The 22371-nt window shown below is 68.2% G+C and overlaps 3 protein-coding genes across 10 annotated transcripts; all 3 read left to right on the forward strand.

Annotated features, from left to right (window-relative positions):
* Positions 1-1409: 1409 nt before the first annotated feature.
* Positions 1410-11643, forward strand: RNF31 (ring finger protein 31; the record flags this gene model as incomplete). The annotated part of the gene is made up of 11 exons (XM_068424880.1): positions 1410-1652; positions 3996-4220; positions 6424-6597; positions 6807-6905; positions 7400-7489; positions 7919-8033; positions 8217-8335; positions 8996-9109; positions 9592-9649; positions 9767-9863; positions 11305-11643. Coding segments are annotated over 11 exons (1554 nt in total), but the record flags the coding sequence as incomplete, so codon positions are not given.
* A 316-nt stretch (positions 11644-11959) lies between these two features.
* Positions 11960-15265, forward strand: LOC137677561 (interferon regulatory factor 9-like). 2 transcript variants are annotated; one of them, XM_068424889.1, is made up of 9 exons: positions 11960-12051; positions 12139-12315; positions 12492-12675; positions 13469-13551; positions 13646-13709; positions 13804-13878; positions 14018-14398; positions 14479-14594; positions 15081-15265. In XM_068424889.1, the coding sequence occupies exons 2-9, from the start codon at positions 12139-12141 to the stop codon at positions 15141-15143; spliced, it is 1143 nt and encodes a 380-aa protein (XP_068280990.1). In that variant the 5' UTR covers positions 11960-12051; the 3' UTR covers positions 15144-15265. The 2 variants fall into 2 exon arrangements, with proteins under 2 accessions (XP_068280990.1, XP_068280991.1); XM_068424890.1 differs by lacking the exon at positions 11960-12051 and adding an exon at positions 12056-12076.
* Positions 15266-17357: 2092 nt separating this feature from the next.
* Positions 17358-22198, forward strand: REC8 (REC8 meiotic recombination protein). 7 transcript variants are annotated; one of them, XM_068424884.1, is made up of 14 exons: positions 17358-17686; positions 17825-17893; positions 18922-19077; positions 19631-19706; positions 20317-20428; positions 20539-20593; positions 20680-20753; positions 20857-21075; positions 21196-21242; positions 21312-21422; positions 21503-21569; positions 21670-21767; positions 21863-21911; positions 22003-22162. In XM_068424884.1, the coding sequence occupies exons 1-14, from the start codon at positions 17631-17633 to the stop codon at positions 22062-22064; spliced, it is 1251 nt and encodes a 416-aa protein (XP_068280985.1). In that variant the 5' UTR covers positions 17358-17630; the 3' UTR covers positions 22065-22162. The 7 variants fall into 7 exon arrangements, with proteins under 7 accessions (XP_068280985.1, XP_068280982.1, XP_068280986.1 ...); XM_068424881.1 differs by having other exon boundaries at positions 21503-21767; positions 22003-22198; XM_068424885.1 differs by lacking the exon at positions 21670-21767 and having other exon boundaries at positions 22003-22198.
* The last annotated feature ends 173 nt before the right edge of the window (positions 22199-22371 follow it).

The following is a 22371-nucleotide window of genomic DNA, read 5'->3' on the forward strand; positions in this document are numbered from 1 at the left end:
GCGGCGGCGGCAGCAGGTGGGCGGGGCCAAAGGGGGCGGGGCTTGGGGAGGGGGTGTGGGGCCCCCAGTGGTTGGTGGTACCCAGGGGGTGGGGCTTAGAGCGTGGGGGGCGGGGCTAAAGGATGGGAGGGGCTAAGGGGGTGGAGCCATGAGGGGAGGGGCTAAGGGAGGGAGGGGGGTGGGGGTCTCCCAGTGGTTGGTGGTACCCAGGGGGTGGGGCTTGGAGGGGGTGGAGCTTAAAAGGTGGGGGCGGAGCTTGGAGGGTGGGGCTTAGGGCGTGGGGGCGGGGCTTAGAGTGGGGTGGAGCTATGGGAGAGGCTGTTGGCTGGGGGTGTGGCTTAGAGCAAGGGGCGGAGCTTGGAGGGGGCGGGGCTTGATGAGGGGGTGGAGCCATAGGGCTGCGGTATGGGAGTGTCTTGGGGGCGTGGCTTAGTCTGGGGGTGGAGCTTGAGGGGCGGAGCCATGGGGCTGGGGGCGGGGCTATGGGGTATCTGGTAGTTGGGGGCGTGGCTTAGAGCAAGGGGCGGAGCCTTGGGTGGAGCTTGAGGTGGGCGGGGCTTAGAGGGCTGGGGGCGGGGCTAAGAGGCAAAGGGCGTGGTCAAGGTTTGGGGGCGTGGCCAAGGGACAGGGCTGCAGCCAGGGTGTTCTGGGGGGGGGGGGGTGTACTGGGGCGCACTGGTGTGACTGGGAGGCACTGGGAGCTGCTGGGGGGGCTCCAGGTAGTGAGGGGGGATTGAGGGGGGCCGGGGCGGCCCATACTGGTGCTGACTGGTCTATACTGGTGCTGACCAGTCTGTACTGGTACTGATTGGGCCATACTGGTCCATACTGGTGTGTACTGGGGGGGGCTCCAGGTAGCGAGAGGGGAGGCGGGGGGGATTGAGGGGGGTGAGAGGGGATTGAGGGGGGCTGGGGCGGCCCATACTGGTGCTGACTGGTCTATACTGGTGCTGACCAGTCCGTACTGGTGGTGATTGGGCCATACTGGTCCATACTGGTGTGTACTGGGAGGGGCTCTAGGTAGCGAGAGGGGAGGTGGGGGGGATTGAGGGGGGTGAGAGGGGATTGAGGTGGGCCAGGGTGGCCCATACTGGTGCCGACTGGTCCATACTGGTGCTGACCAGTCTGTACTGGTGCTGACTGGGTCATACTGGTGTGTACTGGTCAGGGTTCTAGGTAGCAAGAAGGAAGGTGGGGGGGATAGAGGGGGGTGAGGGGGGCCGGGGTGGCCTGTACTGGTGCTGATGGGTCTATACTGGTGCTGACCAGTCTGCACTGGTGCTGACTGGTCCATACTGGTGTGTACTGGTGGGGGCTCTAGGTAGCAAGGGGGGAGGCGGGGGGGATCAAGGGGGGTGAGGGGGATTGGGGAGGGCTGTGACAGCCTGTACTGGTGCTGATGGGTCTGTACTGGTGCTGACTGGTCTGTACTGGTACTGACTGGTCCGTACTGGTCTGTACTGGTGCAGCTGCGGGCGCTGGCGGCGCTGGGCTTCGGGGCGCGGGGCCCGGCGGGGGCCGCCCTGTTCCACAACGGGGGCGACCTGTGGGGGGCGCTGGGCGAGCTGCAGCGGGGGCGGCTGCGGCCCCTGCAGGGGCGCGTCTGGGACCCCCAGGAGCCGCCGCTGGACTTCGAGAGCCCCGACCAGCAGGTGGGGGGCACTGGGAGGACTGGGGGGGACTGGGAGGGGCTTTGGGGCTACTGGGAGTTACTGGGAGGGAGTTTGGGGCTACTGGGAGGGGGTTTTGGGGTTACTGGGAGGGCGTTTGGGACTACTGGGCGTTACTGGGATGGGGTTTTGGACTACTGGGCGTTACTGGGAGGGGTTTTGGGGCTACTGGGAGGGGGTTTGGGGGAACTGGGGGTTACTGGGAGGGAGTTTGGGGCTACTGGGAGGGGGTTGGGGTTACTGGGAGGGGATTTGGGGTTACTGGGCGTTACTGGAATGGGGTTTGGGGTTACTGGGAGCGAGTTTGGGGTTACTGGGAGGGGGTTGGGGTTACTGGGATGGGGTTTGGGGGAACTGGGGGTTACTGGGAGGGAGTTTGGTGTTACTGGGGGGAGGTTGGGGTTACTGGGAGGGGGTTTGGGGCTACTGGGGGGGTTTGGGGTCCCTGGTGGTTACCGGGACGGGGCTTGGGGGCACTGGGAGGGCATTTAGGGGAACTGGGGGTTACTGGACGGGAGTTTGGCGTTACTGGGAAGGGGTTTGGTGCTACTGGGGGTTACTGGGAGGGAGTTTGGCGTTACTGGGAGGGGGTTGGGGGCTACTGGGCGTTACTGGGAGGGGTTTTGGGGCTACTGGGAGGGGGTTTGGGCGAACTGGGGGTTACTGGGAGGGGTTTTGGGGCTACTGGGAGGGGGTTTGGTGCTACTGGGGGTTACTGGGACGGGGTTTTGGACTACTGGGCATTACTGGGAGGGCGTTTGGGGTTACTGGGAGGGCGTTTGGGGGAACTGGGGGTTACTGGGAGGGGGTTTGGGGTTACTGGGAGGGCGTTTGGGACTACTGGGCGTTACTGGGACGGGGTTTTGGACTACTGGGCGTTACTGGGAGGGAGTTTGGTGTTACTGGGAGGGGGTTTGAGGCTACTGGGCATTACTGGGAGGGGGTTTGGGGTTACTGGGAGGGCATTTGGGACTACTGGGCGTTACTGGGACGGGGTTTGGGGCTACTGGGAGGGGGTCTGGGGTTACTGGGGGAGGTTTGGGGCTAGTGGGCATTACTGGAAGGGGGTTTGGGGCTACTGGGGGTTACTGGGAGGGGGTTTGTCGTTACTGGGAGGGGATTTGGGGTTACTGGGAGGGGTTTGGGGTTACTGGGGATAACTGGGAGGGGGTTTGGGGCTACTGGGAGGGGGTTTGGGACTACTGGGTGTTACTGGGAGGGGGTTTGGGGTTACTGGGAGTGGTTTTGGGGGAACTGGGAGTTACTGGGAGGGGGTTTGGGGACACTGGGGGTTACTGGGCAGGAGTTCAGTGTTACTGGGAGGGGGTTTGGGGACACTGGGGGTTACTGGGCAGGGGGTCTGGCGTTACTGGTAGGGGGTCTGGCGTTACTGGGGGGCTCGGTGGCCCCTGACCCCCCTCACCGCCCCCCCAGGCGGTGGTGCGCCGCGCGCTGGCCACGCTGGGGGTTACTGGGAGGGGGTTTGGGGACACTGGGGGTTACTGGGCAGGAGTTCAGTGTTACTGGGAGGGGGTCTGGGGACACTGGGGGTTACTGGGCAGGGGTTCAGCGTTACTGGGAGGAGGTCTGGCGTTACTGGGGGTTACTGGGCAGGGGTTCAGCGTTACTGGGAGGGGGTCTGGGGACACTGGGGGTTACTGGGCAGGAGTTCAGTGTTACTGAGAGAGGGTTTGGGGGCACTGGGGGTTACTGGGCAGGAGTTCAGTGTTACTGGGAGGAGGTCTGGCGTTACTGGGGGTTACTGGGCAGGAATTCAGTGTTACTGGGAGGGGGTTTGTGGTCACTGGGTGTGGTTTGGGACTACTGGGAGTTACTGAGAGAGGGTTTGGGGGCACTGGGGGTTACTGGTAGGGGGTCTGGCGTTACTGGGGGGCTCGGTGGCCCCTGACCCCCCCTCCCCTCACCCCCCCCCCAGGCGGTGGTGCGCCGCGCGCTGGCCACGCTGGGGGTTACTGGGAGGGGGTTTGGGGACACTGGGGGTTACTGGGCAGGAGTTCAGTGTTACTGGGAGGGGGTTTGGGGACACTGGGGGTTACTGGGCAGGAGTTCAGTGTTACTGGGAGGGGGTTCGGGGTCACTGGGGGTTACTGGGCAGGAGTTCAGTGTTACTGGGAGGGGGTCTGGGGACACTGGGGGTTACTGGGCAGGGGTTCAGCGTTACTGGTAGGGGGTTTGGGGGCACTGGGGGTTACTGGGCAGGAGTTCAGTGTTACTGGGAGGGGGTTTGGGGGCACTGGGGGTTACTGGGAGGGGGTCTGGCGTTACTGGGGGGCTCGGTGGCCCCTGACCCCCCCCCCCCCCCAGGCGGTGGTGCGCCGCGCGCTGGCCACGCTGGGGGTGGCGAGCTGGGGGCGGGCGCAGCTGGTGGCGGCGCTGGGCCGGGAGCTGGGGCTGGGCCGGGCCCCCCCCGGCGTGTCGGAGCTGGGCGAGCTGGTGGAGGCCGTGGGCGGCTGCCCCGACCGCGCGGCCCTGCGGCGGCGCCTGCGCTGCGAGTGCGCCGTGTGCGGCTGGGGGCTGCCCCGCCACCAGGTACGGACCACCGGGACCCCCCCCCCCAACACCTCAGGGACCCCCCCCAACACCCCAGTGAGCCCCCAGTGCCCCCCCGGTGGCCCCCAAACATCCCAGTGAGCCACAAACCCCCTCCCAGTAACTCCCAGTGACCCCCGTGTGCGGCTGGGGGCTGCCCCGGCACCAGGTACGGGACCCCCAGGACCCCCCCAGGGACCCCTGACCCCCCCCAAACACCCCAGTGCCCCCCCAGTGCCCCCTGACCCCCCCTGAGCACCCCAGTGAGCCACAAACCCCCTCCCAGTAACCCCCGTGTGCGGCTGGGGGCTGCCCCGGCACCAGGTACGGGACACTGGGACCCTCCCAGGGACCCCCCCCCCAACACCCCAGTGAGCCCCCAGTGAGCCCCGAGCACCCCAGTGAGCCACAAACCCCCTCCCAGTAACCCCCAGTAACCCCCATGTGCAGGTGGGGGCTGCCCCGGCACCAGGTACGGACCACCAGGACCCCCCCCAACACCCCAGGGACCCCACAGTGCCCCCTGACCCCCCCAGTGAACCCTGACCCCCCCCAAACATCCCAGTGAGCCCCAAACCCCCTCCCAGTAACCCCCAGTGACCCCCAGTGACCCCCATGTGCGGGTGGGTGCTGCTGCGCCACCAGGTACGGGACCACCGACCACCGGGACCCCCCCACCCCAGGGACCCCCCAGTGACCCCTGACCCCCCCAGTGAACCCTGACCCCCCCCAAACATCCCAGTGAGCCCCAAACCCCCTCCCAGTAACCCCCAGTAACCCCCGTGTGCGGCTGGGGGCTGCCCCGGCACCAGGTACGGGACCCCCGGGACCCCCCCCAACACCCCAGGGACCCCCCCAGGGACCCTGGGACCCCCCCCAAACACCCCAGGGACCCCCGGGACTCCCACACACACCCCAGGGAGCCCCCTGACCCCCTCCCAGTAACCCCCAGTGACCCCCATGTGTGGGTGTGGGCTGCCGCGGCACCAGGTACAGGACCACCGGTGCCCCCTGACCCCCCCCAGCCCCCCAAGTGCCCCCCTGACCCCCCCGCAGCCCCCCAAGTGCCCCTGACCCCCATGTCCCCCCCAGATGCGGGTGCTCACCGCCTGCCAGTGCCCGCTGTGCCCCCCAAGTGCCCCCCCCAGCCCCCCAAGTGCCCCCTGACCCCCATGTCTCCCCCCAGATGCGGGTCCTGACCACCTGCCAGTGCCCGCTGTGCCCCCCAAGTGCCCCCCTGACCCCCCCCCAGCCCCCCAAGTGCCCCCCTGACCCCCCCCCAGCCCCCCAAGTGCCCCCCTGACCTCCCCCAGCCCCCCAAGTGCCCCTGACCCCCATGTCCCCCCCAGATGCGGGTGCTCACCGCCTGCCAGTGCCTGCTGTGCCCCCCAAGTGCCCCTCCCAGCCCCCCAAGTGCCCCCTGACCCCCCCCAGCCCCCTAAGTGCCCCCCTGACCCCCATGTCCCCCCCAGATGCGGGTGCTCACCGCCTGCCAGTGCCTGCTGTGCCCCCCAAGTGCCCCCCCAGCCCCCCAAGTGCCCCCCTGACCCCCCCGCAGCCCCCCAAGTGCCCCTGACCCCCATGTCCCCCCCAGATGCGGGTGCTCACCGCCTGCCAGTGCCTGCTGTGCCCCCCAAGTGCCCCTCCCAGCCCCCCAAGTGCCCCCTGACCCCCCCCAGCCCCCTAAGTGCCCCCCTGACCCCCGTGTCCCCCCCAGATGCGGGTCCTCACCGCCTGCCAGTGCCCGCTGTGCCCCCCAAGTGCCCCCCCCAGTCCCCCAAGTGCCCCCCTGACCCCCCCCAGCCCCCCAAGTGCCCCCCTGACCCCCGTGTCCCCCCCAGATGCGGGTCCTGACCACCTGCCAGTGCCCGCTGTGCCCCCCAAGTGCCCCCCTGACCCCCCCCAGCCCCCCAAGTGCCCCCCTGACCCCCCCCAGCCCCCCAAGTGCCCCCCTGACCCCCCCCAGCCCCCCAAGTGCCCCCTGACCCCCGTGTCCCCCCCCAGATGCGGGTGCTCACCGCCTGCCAGTGCCCGCTGTGCCCCCCAAGTGCCCCCCTGACCCCCCCGAGCCCCCCAAGTGCCCCCCTGACCCCCGTGTCCCCCCCCAGATGCGGGTGCTCACCGCCTGCCAGTGCCCGCTGTGCCCCCCAAGTGCCCCTCCCAGCCCCCCAAGTGCCCCCTGACCCCCATGTCCCCCCCCCAGATGCGGGTGCTCACCGCCTGCCAGTGCCCGCTGTGCCCCGAGTGCTTCCGCCTGCACTTCACGGTGGCCGTGCGGGAGCGGGGGGTGGGGGCCCTCGTGTGCCCGGCCTGCGCCCGCCCCGACCTGGCCGACGACGCCCAGCGCCTCTGCTACTTCTCCACCCTCGACACCCAGGTGAGGGGCGCCCCCCGCCCCGCCCCACACTTGGGGGGCAGACCCACAACCTGACCCCCCCCCCCCCCCTCAGCTCAGCTCAGCCCCCCCCCCCGATCACCCACCCCAACACCCCCCCCCCCCCGCTTCCCCACCCTCAATGGGGTCACGGCCCCACCCCAAGGGCCTGCCCCACACTTGGGGGGCGCCCCTCACCCCCTGCCCCACAGCTCCGCCAGTGCCTCGACCCCGACACCTACCAGCTCTTCACCCAGAAGCTGACGGAGCTCGAGCTCATGCGGGACCCCAAGTTCATCTGGTGCATCCAGGTGTGGGGCTGGGGGGGGTCTGTGGGGCTGGGATGTGTGGGGCTGGGGGGTCGATCTGGGGGGCTGGGGGGGAGCTATGGGGCTGGGGGGGGACCTGTGGGGCTGGGGGCTGGATCTGTGGGGCTGGGGGGGTGTGTGGGGCAGGGGGGATCTATGGGGCTGGAGGGATGGATTATTGGGACTGGGGGTGGATATGTGGGGAAATGTGTGGGGCTGGGGGGATGTGTGGGGCTGGGCTCTGGGGTGTCTATGGGGCTGGGAGGGGAAGTTGAGGGTGGATCTGTGGGGCTGGAGGAGAGCTGTGGGGCTGAATCTATGGGGCTGTGGGGGATCTATAAGGCTGGGGGGGCCTGTGGGTGGATGTGTGAGGCTGTGGGGGGATCTAGGGGTAGATGTGTGGGGCTGGGGGTCGATCTGTGGGGCTGTGGGGGGATGTGTGGGGCTGTGGGTCACGCGCCGTGGGGCTGACCCCCACCTCCGCCCCCCCCCCCCAGTGCTCGTTCGGGTTCATCTTCGAGGCGGAGCAGGGCCCGGCCCAGTGCCCCCAGTGCCAGCAGCGCTTCTGCCCCCGCTGCCAGCGCCCGGTGGGGATGTGTGGGGCTGGGGGGGGACGTGTGGGGCTGGGGGAGGAGATGTGGGGCCGGGGGATGTGTGGGGCTGGGGGGGGGAATGTGTGGGGCTGGGGAAGGAGATGGGGTGCTATGGGGCAGCTGGGGGCTTCTATGGGGCAGCTATAGGTCCCTATGGGGTGCTTAGAGGTGTCTGTGGGGTGAGGGGGGGCTCTATGGGGCAGGTGTGGGTCTGTGTGGGGCAGCAGGGCCTCCTTGTGGGGCAGCTGTGGGTTGCTATGGGGTGAGGATGTTCCATGTGGGGCAGGGCCCTGAGGTCTCTGTGGGGTGATGTGGGTCCCCACGGGGTGATGTGGGTCACTATGGGGTAGCTGTGGGTCCCCACCGGGTGCTGTGGGTCGCTATGGGGCAGCCATGGGGTGACACCTCCCTCCTGCCCCACAGTGGGACCCCCAACACGCCTCCCTCTCCTGCGCCGAGTTCGAGGCCTGGCTGGGCGCCCGCGACCCCCAAGCGCCCCCCGTGGGGCTGGCGGCCTTCCTGCGCGAGCACGGCATCGGTGCGTGCCCCACGGTGGGGGGTGTGTGGGGCTGGGATGTGTGGGGCTGGGGGGGTGTGTGGGGCTGGGGGCCCTGCCCCACAGCAGTGCAGGGGGGGGGCTGTGGGGAGTGTGTGTGGGTGCTGTGGGGGGTCCCTGCCCCACAGCCGCCCCACGGCTCTGCCCCACACCTCTGCCCCACAGCGTGCCCGCGCTGCGGGCTCTGGTTCGCCCTGGCGCGGGGCGGCTGCATGCACTTCCAGTGCTCCCAGTGCCAGCACCAGTTCTGCAGCGGCTGCTCGGGGCCCTTCTACAGCAAGGATGTGAGTGTGGGGCGGGATGTGTGGGGCAGAGCCGTGGGGTGGGCTCTGTGGGGCAGGGAGGGCGCTATGGGGCAGGGAGGGCGCTATGGGGTCCCTATGGGGCTGGAGGGGGATCGGTGGGGAGTTGTGGGGTGGGAGAGGCTGCTGGGGGGGGGTGACTGTGGGGGGGGCTCTGTGGGGCGGGGGGTCCCTATGGGGCACGGTGGGTGTCTATGGGGCTGAGAGCGTCTCTATGGGGTTCCTATGGGGCACAGGGGCTCTATGGGGTCCCTATGGGGCACAGTGGATCCCTATGGGGCTGCATGGGGTCCCTCTGGGGCAGGGGGATCTCTATGGGGCAGGGGGGCTCTCTGGGGTCCCTGTGGGTCTGGGCAGGTCCCTATGGGGCAGGGGGGGCTCTATGGGGCTGGGGGTCTCTATGGGGTCCCTGTGGGTCAGGGGGAGTCCCTATGGGGCTGGGCAGGTCCCTATGGGGCAGGGGGGCTCTATGGGGTCTCTATGGGGTTGGGTGGGTCCCTATGGGGCACAGTGGGTGTCTATGGGGCTGAGAGCATCTCTATGGGATCTCTATGGGGCTGGGGGGTCCCTGTGGGGCTGGGGTCTCCCTGGGGTCCCTCCGGGGCCCCGTGGGGCGGCGCCGTGGGGCTGACGCTGCCCCAGTGCTGCCCCGAGCCCGGCTGCCCCCTGCGGGGGTCCCTGCACGGGCACCACCCCCGCGACTGCCTCTTCTACCTGCGGGACTGGGACCCGCCGCGGCTGCAGCGCCTGCTCCGGGTGCGTGGGGGCGCTGTGGGGCGGGGGGGGGGTGTGGGGCGGCCATGGGGCAGGGGGTGGCTGATGAGGGGGGGTCTCGGGGGGGCAGTGGGGGGGCTGGGGTGGTTTGGGGGCACGGTGGGGGCAGTTGGGGGTCACTGTGGGTCACTTGGGGGTCGCTGTGGGGCAGTTGTGGGTCACTATGGGGCACCTGGGGGTCACTGTGGGGCACTTGGTGGTGACTGTGGGTCGCTATGGGGCACTTGGGGGTCGCTGTGGGCCACTATGGGTCACGTGGGAGTTACTATGGGGCACTTGGGGGTCACTGGGGGTCGCTGTGGGCCACTATGGGGGTTGCTGTGGGTCCCTGGGGGGCACTTGGGGGTCACTGTGGGGCACTTGGGGGTCACTGGGGGTTGCTATGGGGCACTTGGGGGTCACTATGGGTCACTTGGGGGCCGCTATGGGGCAGCCGTGGGGCTCGCTGACCCCCTGCCCCACAGGAAGGGGGGGTGCCCTTCGACACGGAGCCGCCCGCCGGAGCCCAGCCCGTGCCTGGAGGTGGGACCCCTCCCCCATGTACCCCCCTCCCCCAGCGCCCCCCAGGTGTGGGGCAGCGCCCCCCAAGTGTGGGGCAGCCCCCCGGCCGTGGGGCGGGCGCTGAGGCCGTGCGCGCAGGGGGCTGCGGGGTGCTGGAGCAGAAGGAGACGCCGGCGGGGCCGAGGGACGAGCCCTGCGGGAGGGAGGCGCCACCGGGGCACGCGGGGCTCTGCCGGTGAGGGGGGGCGCGGGGGGCACTTGTGGGGCACTATGGGGCGCTGGGGGGCACTTCGGGATGGCTGTGGGGCACTGGGGGGGTGTTATGGGGCACTTGTGGGCCCCTGTGTGGCAGTTGGGGGTCACTATGGGGCGCTGGGGGGCACATCGGAGTGGCTATGGGGCACTTGGGGGTCTCTGGGGGTCCCTATGGGGCACTTGGGGTCTCTATGGGGAACTTGGGGGTCTCTGTGGAGCTTTGGGGGTCCCTATGGGGCACTTGGGGCGCACTATGGGGGCACTTGTGGGTGTCTATGGGGCACTTGTGGGTCACTATGGAGCACTGGGGGGCACTATGGGATACTTGAGGGTCTCTATGGGGCACTGGGGGGCACTTGGGGGTCTCAATGGGGCACTGGGGGTCCCTATGGGGCACTTGGGGGGCACAGGGGGCACTTATGGGGCACTGGGGGGCACTTCTGGGTGGCTATGGGGCACTTGGGGGTTGCTGTGGGGCACTTTGGGGTCTCTATGGGGCACTTGGGGGTCCCTATGGGGCATTTGTGGGTCGCTGTGGAGCTTTGGGGGGCCGTATGGGGCACTTGGAGGGCGCTATGAGGCACTTGGGGGTCTTTATGGGGCACTGGGGGGTCGCTGTGGGGCACTTTGGGGGTCCCTATGGGGCACTGGGGGTCTCAATGGGGCACTTGTGGGTCGCTGTGGGGCACTATGGGGCGCTATTGGGCACTTGGGGGTCTCCATGGGGCACTTGTGGGTCGCTGTGGAGCTTTGGGGGGCCGTATGGGGCACTTGGAGGGCGCTATGAGGCACTTGGGGGTCTTTATGGGGCACTGGGGGGTCGCTGTGGGGCACTTTGGGGGTCCCTATGGGGCACTGGGGGTCTCAATGGGGCACTTGTGGGTCGCTGTGGGGCACTATGGGGCGCTATTGGGCACTTGGGGGTCTCCATGGGGCACTTGTGGGTCACTGTGGGGCTTTGGGGGGCCGTATGGGGCACTTGGAGGGCGCTATGGGGCACTGGGGGGTCCCTATGGGGCACTGGGGGTCTCAATGGGGCACTTGTGGGTCGCTGTGGGGCACTGTGGGGTGCTATTGGGCACTTGGGGGTCGCTGTGGGGCACTGGGGGTCTCAATGGCGCACTTGTGGGTCGCTGTGGGGCTTTGGGGGGTCGCTGTGGGGCACTGTGGATCGCTGTGGGGCACTGGGGGGTCTCTGTGGGGCACTTGTGGGTCGCTGTGGGGCACTGTGGGGCACTGTTGGGCACTGGGGGTCTCCGTGGGGCACTTGTGGGTCGCTGTGGGGCTTTGGGGGGGCCGTATGGGGCACTTGGAGGGCGCTGTGGGGCACTTGGGGGTCTTTATGGGGCACTGGGGGTCTCCGTGGGGCACTTGTGGGTCGCTGTGGGTCCGGCCCCCCCCGGGTGACGGCCGGCCGGCAGGGGGCACTACACGGAGTACCTGGTGCGGCTGATCAACGAGCGGGGGCTGGACCCGGCGCGGCTCTACAGCCCCCGGGAGCTGCGCGCCGCCGCCGAGCGCCACCTGCCGGCCGGGAGGCCCCCGCGCGGCCCCGCCGAGGGCGAGCAGCAGTACGGGGCGCGCGTGCGCCACCTGCTGGAGACCCAGGCGCCGCTAAGGGGGCGGGGCCCGCGCAGGTAGACACGCCCCTTCCGGCGATGGCCCCGCCCCCTGCGGCGGTAGCCACGCCCACGAGGGGGTGGACACGCCACGAGAAAGGGGGCGGGGCCGGGAGCAATAAAGCGTTGCCACAGCGCCAATCCCCGCGTCTGATTGTCGAGGGGGCGGGGCTTGTGGGAGGGGGCGGGGCTTCTGTGGGGGCGGGGCTTGTGGGGAGGGAGTTAAGGGTGCACAGAGGGGGCGGGGCTTGTGCTGAGGGGGCGTGGCCTGTGCTGGGGGCGGGGCTTGCAGTGGTGGGGTCGTGCGGGGGGCGGGGCTTGTGTTAAGGGGCGGGGCTTATATGAGGGGGTTAAGGGTGTGCGGAGGGGGCGTGGCTTAGCGCGGGGGGCGTGGCTTGAGGGTTGGGGCGTGGCTTTGCGGGGGTTGCACTGAGCAGGAACCGTTGCAGGGGCGGAGCTTGTGGTGAGGGGGCGGGGCTTGCAGAGGGGGCGGGGCCACGCGGTACCACGTGATTTCCCGGAAGCAGCAGCGGCAGCGCCGGGAGGAGGGTGAGCGGCGCCGCGTCCCCCCCGTGTGTGTGTCCCCGCCCCCTTGTGACCCCTCCCTGACCCCGTGACCCCTCCCTGACCCCGCAGATGGCCGCGGGCCCCGGCGGCGGTCGCCGGCTGCGCGCGTGGCTGGTGGCGCAGGCCGAGAGCGGGCGGTTCCCGGGGCTGGAGTGGGACGACGCCGCCCGCTCGGCGCTGCGCATCCCCTGGCAGCACGCGGGGCGGGGCGGGGCCAGGGGCGGGGCCGGCGCCGCCCTCTGCAAGGTGACGTCATCAGCCCTGCGCCCCCCCCCACCCCACATCGCCCCCTTCCCCCCCCCTTGGGGGTGGATTTTGTGGGGTGGGCCTGTCCCTGCCCCCCACAGCCCCACATCACCCCCCCCTTGGGGGTGGGTTATGGGGGGTGGGCCTGTCCCCGCCCCTCACGGCCCCTCCCCCAGGCGTGGGCGGAGTTCAAGGGGCGGCTCCGCCCCGGCGCCCCCCCCGACCCCGCGGGCTGGAAGACGCGGCTGCGCTGCGCCCTCAACAAGAGCCCCGAGCTGCGCGAGCTGCCCGAGCGCGGCCGCCCCGACGGGCCCCGGCCCTACCGCGTGTACCGGCTGCTGCCGGCCCCCCCGGCCAGAGGTGGGGCGGCGGGGGGGTGGGGGGGGACCCGTATCCGGGGGGCACCGCGGGGGGTGCGACCCGTATGTGGGGGGAAAAGGGGGTGGGGGGGAACCAATTGTTAGGGGGACACATATAAGGGGTGCACCGGGGGGTGACCATGGGGGGGGGACCTATAAATAGGGGGGACTGGGAGGGGGTGGGAACCAATTGTATGGGGGATGTGGGGTGGGGGGGAGCCATATCGGGGGTGCACTGGGTATGGGGAGGGGGGAACCATGTGTGGGGGGACCCAAAGGTTTGTGTTTGGGGGACACCCAGATCTGGGGGAAACAATTGTGGGGGGACCATAAGAGGGGGGACACGGGGGGGAACTGGGGGGGGGGACCAATTGTGTGCGGGACATGGTTGTGGGGGGACCCCTATTGGGGGTGCACAGGGTATGGGGCGGGGGGGAACCATGTGTGGGGGGACCCAAAAGTGTGGGGGAACACACACCCACATATGGGGGGAATCAATTGTAGGGGGGACCCATAAGTGGGGGCCACAGGGGGAACCAATTGTGTGGGTGACATGGGGGTGGGGGGACCCATATTGGGGGTGCACCAGGTATGGGGGGGGAACCATATGTGGGGGGACCCAAGAGTGGGGGGGCGCTGGGTGGGGGGAACCCACCTATGGGGGGAACCACTTGTGAGGGGGCCATGAGTGCGGGGGGACCCCCAAGTGTGGGGCAGGGTTTGGGGGCGGGTTTGGGGGCGGGTTTGGGGGCGGGTTTGGGGGCGGGCCCATGCGCTGTCCCCGCCCCCCCCAGGCTCTCAGCCCCCCAAGCGTGGGGGCGCGCGGCTCCAGCAGGGGGCGGCAGCGAGCGGGGACGGGACAGACCATGGAGACCCGGTAAGGGGGGGGGTTATGGGGCAGGGGGGGGCAGTTATGGGGCAGGGGGGGCAGTTATGGGGCAGCCCCGCCCCACGTCTGACCCCGCCCCCAGACTCCGCCCCCCAGCCCCGATGAGGCCCCGCCCACGGAGCCCGGCCCCGCCCCGACGGACCCCGGTGAGTTGGGGGGGCACTTGGGGGGCGGGGCTATGGGGGGTGCTGGGGGGGTCACTTGGGGGGCGTGGCCCCGCCGTGACCCCGCCCCCTCCAGCCGAGGCCCCGCCCCCCACCCCGCTGAAGCTCTGCATCGTATTGGACAGCCCTGAGCCCCTCCCCCCGGCCCAGGGTAAGCCCCGCCCCCCCGAGCTGACCCCGCCCCCCCACCACCCGGTGGTCGTGTCCCCCGCTGACCCCGCCCCCGGTGGGCGTGTCCCCGTCTGACCCCGCCCCCTGGGGCGTGTCCCCGGCTGACCCCGCCCCCGCAGGTGACGCGGCGCTGGGGGTGCGGCTGTTCCAGCAGGGGGCGCTGTGCTGGCAGGGCTGGTTCCCCCCCGGCGAGTTCCTGCTCTGCTGCCCCACGGCGCCGCCCCCGCGCCCGGGGCTGCTCCCGCGCCTCCTGCTGCTGCCCCACGGCCCCCCCCGCCCCGCCGCCGACCCCCCGCACCCCGCCCTGCAGGGGCTGCGCGCGGGGCTGATGGTGGCCAGCGCCCCCCGCGGGCTGTTCCTGCGGCACCGCGGGGCGGCGGGGGGCGCCGTGGGGCGGGGATGGGGGGTGCGGTGCCGCGCCCCACACGTCTGCCCCACGGCGCCGGCCCTGCGGGACGGGGAGCTGGTGCTGGCCTTCGACGCGCGGCGCTTCCGCCAGGGTGAGTGTGCCCCATAGCAGCCCCATGGCTGCCCCATAGCACCCCACAGCTGCCCCATAGCGCCCCCTTTCCCCCCTCAGAGGTGGGGCAGCACCGCGCCGGGCTGGGCCCCCGCCCCGAGCACCGGGTGACGCTGGTTGTGGGGCAAGAGCCGGGCCCCGACGACGGGACCCACGACTGCACCCTCGTCCTGCAGGTGTGTGGGGATGAGATGTGGGGCAGGATGTGGGGTATGTGGGGCAGGATGGGGGGTAAATGGAGGGATGTGGGGTAGGATATGGGGTGAATGGGGGGCTGTAGGGTGAATGGGGGGAAGTGGGGGGGGATGTGGGGTGAATGGGGGGATATGGGGCAGGATATGGGGTGAATGGGGGTGAATGGGGGGATGTGGGGAAAATGGGGGGATGTGGGGCGGGATGTGGGGTGAGTGGGGGAATGTGGGGCAGGATGTGGGGTGAATGGGGGGATGTGGGGCAGGATGTGGGGTGAATAGGAGGATGTGGGGCAGGATGGGGGGTGAATGGAGGGATGTGGGGTGAATGGGGGGATGTGGGGCGGGATGTGGGGTGAATGGGGGGATGTGGGGTGAATGGAGGGATGTGGGGTGAATGGAGGGGATGTGGGGCAGGATGTGGGGGGCACAGATGTGGGGCAGCCCCTCACCCCCCTCCTCCCCCCCCAGCTCGAACAAGCCTTCGCCCAGCAGCTGCTGGACGGCGCCGGGGGGCCCCACACAGAGGCCTGAGCCCCACAACCACCCCCAGCCCCACAACCCGCCCCACAACCACCCTCAGCCCCACACCAGACGATCTCACTCACCCGCCTCCGGTGACAATAAAGCCGCTGCCGCTCCGTGGGGAGCCGCCATCTTGTGTCCCCTCAGCCGCCATCTTGTCCCCCTCAGCCGCCATCTTGTGTCCCCTCAGCCGCCATCTTGTGTCCCCTCAGCCGCCATCTTGTCCCCCTCAGCCGCCATCTTGTGTCCCCTCAGCCGCCATCTTGTGTCCCGCCCCCACAACCCCCGTCAGCCGCCGCCGCCGCCCCCCTTTTTTCCCCCTTCCCCCCTCTTCTCCCACCACCCCCGGTCCCCCCCGTCCCCCCTGGGACCCCCCCGGACTCCACCGTCCCCCCCCGGAGCCGCCCCGCGCCCCCTCCCCGCTTCCCGCCGGTTCCCGCCGCCGCCGCCGCTCCCTCACACTGAGGGGGACGAGGAGGGAAAAGCAGCGCCGCCCTCTGATTGGTCCAGCGGCGCAAGGCGGGAAGCCCTCCCATTGGCCCAACCGTCAGGGAGGGCGGGGAGAAGAGCGCTGATTGGTCTCGCCGCTTTCCCGCCCTGTCGCTGGGGGTTCTCCGACAGCGGCCGGGCGGTGATTGGCGGGAGGCGCTGAGGGGAGGAGCTCGCCGATTGGCCAGGGAGTTCCCGCGGGGGCGGGATGCGCTGAGGGGAGAAGCTCGCCGATTGGCCAGGGAGCTCCCGGCGGGCGGGAGGTGCTGAGGGGAGGAGCTCGCCGATTGGCCAGAGAGCTCCCGGGGGGGGGCGAGATGCGCTGAGGGGAGGAGCTCGCCGATTGGCCAGGGAGCTCCCGCGGGGGCGGGAGGTGCTGAGGGGAGGAGCTCGCCGATTGGCCAGGGAGCTCCCGCGGGGGCGGGAGGTGCTGAGGGGAGGAGCTCGCCGATTGGCCAAGGAGCCCCCGGGGGGGCGGGACGGGCAAGGTTATAAAGGGGGGCGCGGGGGCGGGAACGGCGCACTCGGGCGGCGGCAGCGGCGGCGGTGACGGGGCGGCGCTTCCCTCAGCGCTCATTAATTATTAATTAGGCCTTAATTAGCGGCTTAAATCCCCCCCACAGCGGCACCGAGCGGCGAGAAGCGGCGGTTTAAATTAATTAGCGGCGGGAGGGGCGGTGTTTAGCGGCGTTAATTGATTTGGGGGGGGCGGGGGGGTTTTGGGGGGAATGCGGGCGCGTTTGGGGCTTTTATCGATTAATTTTTTTTTAATTAGTTGATTATTAATTTATTATTTTTATTAACGGGGGGTTTTGAGACAGTTTCGTGGGATTTTGGGGCCGTTTCTTGGGGTTTTGGGGCGTTTTGGGGCCAAATCCATCTTTTTTTTTGAAATAGTTTTAAATAATTAATTTAATTAATTTAATTAACGCATTTAAAGCTCCGGTGGGTCCCGGTTTTGGGGATCTTTTTTTGGGGGGGGTGATTGTAATTATTTAATTTAACAGTTTAAATATTTAAAGCCGGGTTTGGTGCCGTGGGGTTTGATATTGAAATTATTTATTTATATTATTTATTTAACCGTTTATTTAATTTATTTATTTATTTATTTAAATTATTTATTTAATCAATTTATTTAACTTTTATTTAACTTAATTTAAGTATTTTATTCAACCCCCCTCGGTTTTGGGGGGTAAAACCCTTTTAAGCCCTGAGATTTTGGGGCTGAATCCGGGTTTTTAAAAGGCTTTAATTAATTTATTTAAATTAATTTAAATTTAAATTGCAAGGGGGCGGTTCCCAGGCTTGGGGGGACCTTGTAAACTGTTTAAAAGTGTTTTAAATCGTTTTAAAGTGTTTTAAATTGATTAAAATACTTTAAAACACTTTAAAATCCTTTAAAAATCTTTCTAAGATTTTTAAAAATTCTTCAAAATTCTTTAAAATTATTCAAAATTCTTTAAAATTCTTTAAAATTCTTTAAAATTCTTTAAAATTATTCAAAATTCATCAAAATTCTTTAAAATTCCTTAGAATTATTTTAAATAATTATTTTAAATTCTATTTAAATCGATTTAAATTTTAAATAATTTTTAATTTTAAAATTTAATTTCATTTTTTTAATTTTAAATATTTTTAATTTTTAATACTGAGGTATTTTTAAATTTATATTGTGTTTTAAATTTTTTAAACTTTAAAGAATATTTTAATTATTTTTAATTTATTCTTAATTTATTTTATTTTAATTTATTTTAATTATTTTTAATTTAATTTTTAATTTAATTTTTAATTTAATTTTTAATTTAATTTAATTTTTAATTTAATTTTTAATCTATTTTAATCTATTTTAATTTAACTTATTCCAATCCCTCACTCACCCCCCTCCACTCCGGGCCCAAAGCCCTTCCCCCCACCCCGTTTTGGGGCCGTTTCCGGGGTTTTTGGGTCCCCCCTTCCCCCCCCACACTCGTTTTTGGGGCGAATCCGGGGGGTTTTGGGGCCGCCGCCATGTTCTACTACCCCGAGGTGCTGCAGCGGCACACGGGCTGCTTCGGGACCATCTGGTACGGGGGGGTCAGGGGGGGTCACGGGGGGGCTGGGGGGGTCGGGGGGGTCACGGGTGGGTCACGGGGGGGTTGGGGGGGTCACGGGGGGTCAGGGGGTGATTTTGGGGCGAATCCGGTCGGTTTTGGGTCCCGCAGGCTGGCGGCCACGTGCAGCTCGAGGGTCCGGCGCGGGGAGTACCTGGGGGTGGACGTGCCCCGCACGTGGTGAGGGGGGTCATGGGGGGGTCAGGGGGGGTCACAGGGAGGTCATGGGGGTCACAGGGAGGTCATGGGGATCCCATGGGGGTCACAGGGAGGTCATAGGGGTTATGGGAGGATCCTGGGGGGGGTCACAGGGGGGTCATGGGGATCCCATGGGGGTCACTGGAGGGTCAGGGGGTCACAGGGAGGTCATGGGGATCCCATGGGGGTCACAGGGAGGTCATAGGGGTCATGGGGGGATCCTGGGGGGGGTCACAGGGGGGTCACGGGAGGGTCAGGGGGTCACAGGGAGGTCATGGGGTTATGGGGGGTCATGGGGAGGGGTCACAGGGGTGAAGGGGAGGGGTCAAGGGGGTCATAGGGGGGTCACGGGGATCCCATGGGGGTCACGGGGAGGTCATAGGGGTCATGGGGGGATCCCACAGGGGTCACAGGGGGGGTCACGGGGAGGTCATAGGGGCTATGGGGGGTCACGGGGAGGGGGTCGTAGGGGGGTCATGAGAATCCCATGGGGGTCACGGGGAGGTCATAGGGGTCATGGGGGGATCCCACAGGGGTCACAGGGGGGTCACGGGGAGGTCATAGGGGCTATGGGGGGGTCATGGGGGGATCCCATGGGGGTCACAGGGAGGTCATGGGGGTTATGGAGGGGTCACGGGGGGATCCCATGGGGGTCACGGGGGGGTCAGTGGGGTCACGGGGGGGTCAGTTGGGTCACGGGGTGGTCACGGGGATCCCATGGGGGTCACAGGGGGGGTCACAGGGAGGTCATAGGGAGGTCATGGGGATCCCATGGGGGTCATGGGAGGGTCATGGGGGTCACGGGAGGGTCATGGGGGTCACAGGGGGGTCATGGTGGGATCCCATGGGGGTCATGGGGAGGTCATAGGGGTCACAGGGGGCTCATGGGGATCCCATGGGGGTCACAGGGAGGTCATGGGGGTTATGGAGGGGTCATGGGGGGATCCCATGGGGGTCAGGGAGGGTCAGGGGGGTCCCGTGCCCTGCTGTGACCCCCCGCCCCCCCCCAGCGCGGCGGTGGAGGCGTTCGTGAGCGGCCGTGGGGGCTGGGAGGAGCCGCCCCCCCCCCCCCGGGGCGCCGCCCCCCCGGTGCTCCCTGTACCTGGCGGCGCAGCTGGGGCTGGGGCTGGCGCGGGTCTACGAGCGGCAGTGCCGGCTGCTGCTCGGTAGGGGGCGGGGCGGGCGGGGGGGCTGGGGGGCTGTGGGGCACTGTGGGGAGCTATGGGGCGCTGTGGGGTGCTGTGGGGCAGTGGGGGACGCTGTGGGGTCTATGGGGCGCTGTGGGGTGCTGTGGGGCAGTGGGGGACGCTGTGGACTCTATGGGGCGCTGTGGGGTCTATGGGTTCTATGGGTTCTATGGGGCGCTATGGGGGTCTATGGGGCGCTGTGGGGCTCTATGGGGTCTAGGGGGCGCTGTGGGGCGCTGTGGGGGTCTATGGGGTCTAGGGGGCGCTGTGGGGTCTATGGGGCAATGTGGGGCGCTGTGGGCTCTATGGGGTGCTGTGGGGGTCTATGGGGTCTATGGGGCAATGTGGGGCGCTGTGGGGTCTATGGGGCGCCGTGGGTCGCTATGGGGTGCTGTGGGGTCTGTGGGGGGTCTAGGGGGCGCTGTGGGGCTCTATGGGGTCTAGGGGGCGCTGTGGGGTCTATGGGGCGCTGTGGGGCGCTGTGGGGTCTATGGGGCGCCGTGGGTCGCTATGGGGCGCTGTCCCCCCCCAGAGGAGACCACGCAGGTGCTGGTGCGGCTGAGCCGGGTGCAAATGATCCTCAACATCGACATGGGCCCCCCCCGGGGGTGAGCGACCCACAACTGCCCCACAGCGACCCACAACTGCCCCACGGCGACCCCCAACTGCCCCACAGCGACCCACGGCTGCCCCATAACCCCCCCCCAAACTGCCCCATAGGCCCCCATATCACCCCATACCCCCCCACACTGCCCCATAACCACCCCACACTGCCCCACAGCCCCCCCACTTTGCCCCACAGCTCCCCCAAACTGCCCCATAGACCCCCCAGTGCCCCATAGCTGCCCCACAGCTGCCCCACAGCACCCCCCACACCCCCCCAGTGTCCCATAGCCCCCCCACATCGCCCCATAACCCCCCCAAACTGCCCCATAACCCCCCCAAAATGCCCCACAGCCCCCCAACATGGCCCCATAGCCCCCCAAACTCCCCCATAACCACCCCACACTGCCCCATAGCACCCCCAAACTGCCCCATAGCTGCCCCACACCCCCCCATAGCCTCCCCCAGATCTCCCAAGTGCCCCATAGTCCCCCCAAACTGCCCCACAGCTGACCCACAGCACCCTCCTCACCCCCCCAGTGCCCCTCAGCTCCCCCATAGCCCCCCCATAGCTGCCCCATAGCCCCCCCACAGCCCCCCCGCCCCCCCCCCCAGGCTGCAGCTGGTGCCCGACGCCCGGGAGCAGATGGCGGCGCTGGAGCTGGCGCCCGACCCCTTCTTCGGGGTGATGGTGCCGGGGCTGCCCAGCCCCACGGCGCTGCCCCAGGTACGGCCCCACCGCGCCCCACACCGCCCCACACCGCCCCACAGCGCCCCACTGCGCCCCATGGAGCCCCCCCCGCGACCCCCAACTCCCCCCCCCCACCCACCCTCCAGGTGCGGCGGCTGCTGGAGGAGCTGCCCCCCCCCGAGGAGATCCCGCCCCCCCCGGGTGAGCGCTGCTGCCCCCCAAGTGTGGGGCTGGGGGAAGGTGTGGGGCAGCCCCCCCCCCGCCTTGACACCCCCCCGTTTCCCCAGCGCCCCCCCTGGAGGTGTCCCCCGAACGCATCACGCTGCGGGAGCCAGAGCCCATCGTCCTGCCGGAGCTCGAGGTGGGGCTGCCCCATAGCGGGGGGGGTTGGGGGGCTGCCCCATAGCGCTGTGGGGGGGCAGTTGTGGGGCTGCCCCATAGCGCTGTGGGGCGCTGTGGGGCAGGAGGAGCTGCCGGAGGTGACGGCGCGGGAGCTGGAGCTGCTGGCGGAGGTGGAGGCGGAGCTGCCGGTCCCCGGTGCGGGCACTTGGGGGGCACTTGGGGGGCTGGGGGGGGCACTTGGGGGGCTCAGGGCCCCCCCCGGGTCCCAGCCCCACAGCGTCGCTCTCCCGGCCCCACAGTGGAGGAAGTCCCAGAGGTGCCGGCGCCGCCCCCGCCCGTGGGTGAGCACTTGGGGGGCAGTTATGGGGCGGGGGGGGCAGTTATGGGGCAGGGGGGGCACTTGTGGGGCAGGGGGGCACTTATGGGGCAGCCCCCGACCCCCCCCGTTCTTCGCCCCACAGCCCTGATACCCCCCGAGGAGCTGCCGCTGCCGCCGCTGCCCCCTGAGGTAGGTGTGGGGCAGATGTGGGGCAGCCGTGGGGCAGCCGTGGGGCACTGACCCCCCCCCCCGCCCCAGGTCGTCCCCCCCCGGCGCCGCCGCCCGCCCCACATCGACCCCCAGCCCCAGATCCCCCACGAGGAGTTCCGGGCCCAGCTCCAGCGGCCCCACGCCCACTGCCGGGACCTGGTGAGCCCCTGCCCCATAGATCCCCCCGCCCCATAAGTGCCCCCCCCAGCCCCATAGATCCCCCCACACACACCCCACAGGTGCTGCTGGAGCCGCCCCACAGGCGCCGCCGCCCCCCGAGGGAGCTGCTGCGCGCCCCGACCAGCGGTGAGCCCCGGGGGGGGTGCTGGGGGTCCCGGCCCCACATCTATGGGTCCCAGCCCCACATCTATGGGTCCCAGCCCCACACGCCGCCCCTGCCCCACAGCCTGGCTGCCCCCCGAGTTACGGGGCCTGTGGGACCGCTGCGCCCGCCCGCCCCCCGCGCCCCCCGCGCCCCCCCCGGAGCTGCCCAGCGAGGTGGAGGTGAGACCCCCCCGCCCCATAGATCCCGCCCCATAGATCCTGCCCCATAGATCCTGCCCCACGGCGGGGACTGAGGCGTCCCTGTGGCCCCACAGGTGCCGCGAGAGGCGCTGGAGCCCACCCTGCCCACGCTGCCCCCCTCGGGTGAGTGATGTGGGGCAGCTGCGGGGTGGCTGTGGGGCGCTATGGGGCAGCCATGGGGTGCTATGGGTCGCTATGGGTCCCGCTGCCCCAGAGGTGTCCGTGGAGCTGCTGGAGGAGGAGACCCGGCTGCTGCCCCCCGAGGAGCGACGGTGAGGGGGGGCTTGGGGGGCACTTGTGGGGCTGGGGGGGCAGTTGTGGGGCTGGGGGGGCACTTGTGGGGCAGCCCCTGACGTCTGCCCCACAGCCCCCCGCCCCCCCCCGGTGCTGCCCGAGCTCCCCGAGCTGCCCCCCGTCGCCGTCCCCGACCGGGCCGCCCTGCACAGGTGAGCGCCCCCCAGCCGGGATCTGTGGGGCAGGGACGGGGGGGGATCTATGGGGCAGCCCCCCAAGCTCCCGCCCCACAGGCTGGTGGCGGCGGCGGCGCGGCGGCCGGAGGGGGCGGAACTGGGGGAGCTGCTGC

Source organism: Nyctibius grandis, unplaced genomic scaffold (genome assembly GCF_013368605.1).
Source record: "Nyctibius grandis isolate bNycGra1 unplaced genomic scaffold, bNycGra1.pri scaffold_99_arrow_ctg1, whole genome shotgun sequence".
Classification (NCBI taxonomy): Eukaryota; Metazoa; Chordata; class Aves; order Nyctibiiformes; family Nyctibiidae; genus Nyctibius; species Nyctibius grandis.

Bases quoted from the DNA above. Each gene is read 5' to 3' on its own strand.
- REC8 (XM_068424881.1), top strand. From the start codon at position 17,631: ATGTTCTACTACCCCGAGGTGCTGCAGCGGCACACGGGCTGCTTCGGG. The intron at 19,707-20,316 runs GTGAGCGACCCA...CCCCCCCCCCAG, and splicing joins GACATGGGCCCCCCCCGGGG to GCTGCAGCTGGTGCCCGACG. The intron at 20,594-20,679 runs GTGAGCGCTGCT...CCGTTTCCCCAG, and splicing joins GGAGATCCCGCCCCCCCCGG to CGCCCCCCCTGGAGGTGTCC.
- LOC137677561 (XM_068424889.1), top strand. From the start codon at position 12,139: ATGGCCGCGGGCCCCGGCGGCGGTCGCCGGCTGCGCGCGTGGCTGGTG. The intron at 13,710-13,803 runs GTGAGTTGGGGG...CGCCCCCTCCAG, and splicing joins CCCCGCCCCGACGGACCCCG to CCGAGGCCCCGCCCCCCACC. The intron at 14,399-14,478 runs GTGAGTGTGCCC...TTCCCCCCTCAG, and splicing joins CGCGCGGCGCTTCCGCCAGG to AGGTGGGGCAGCACCGCGCC.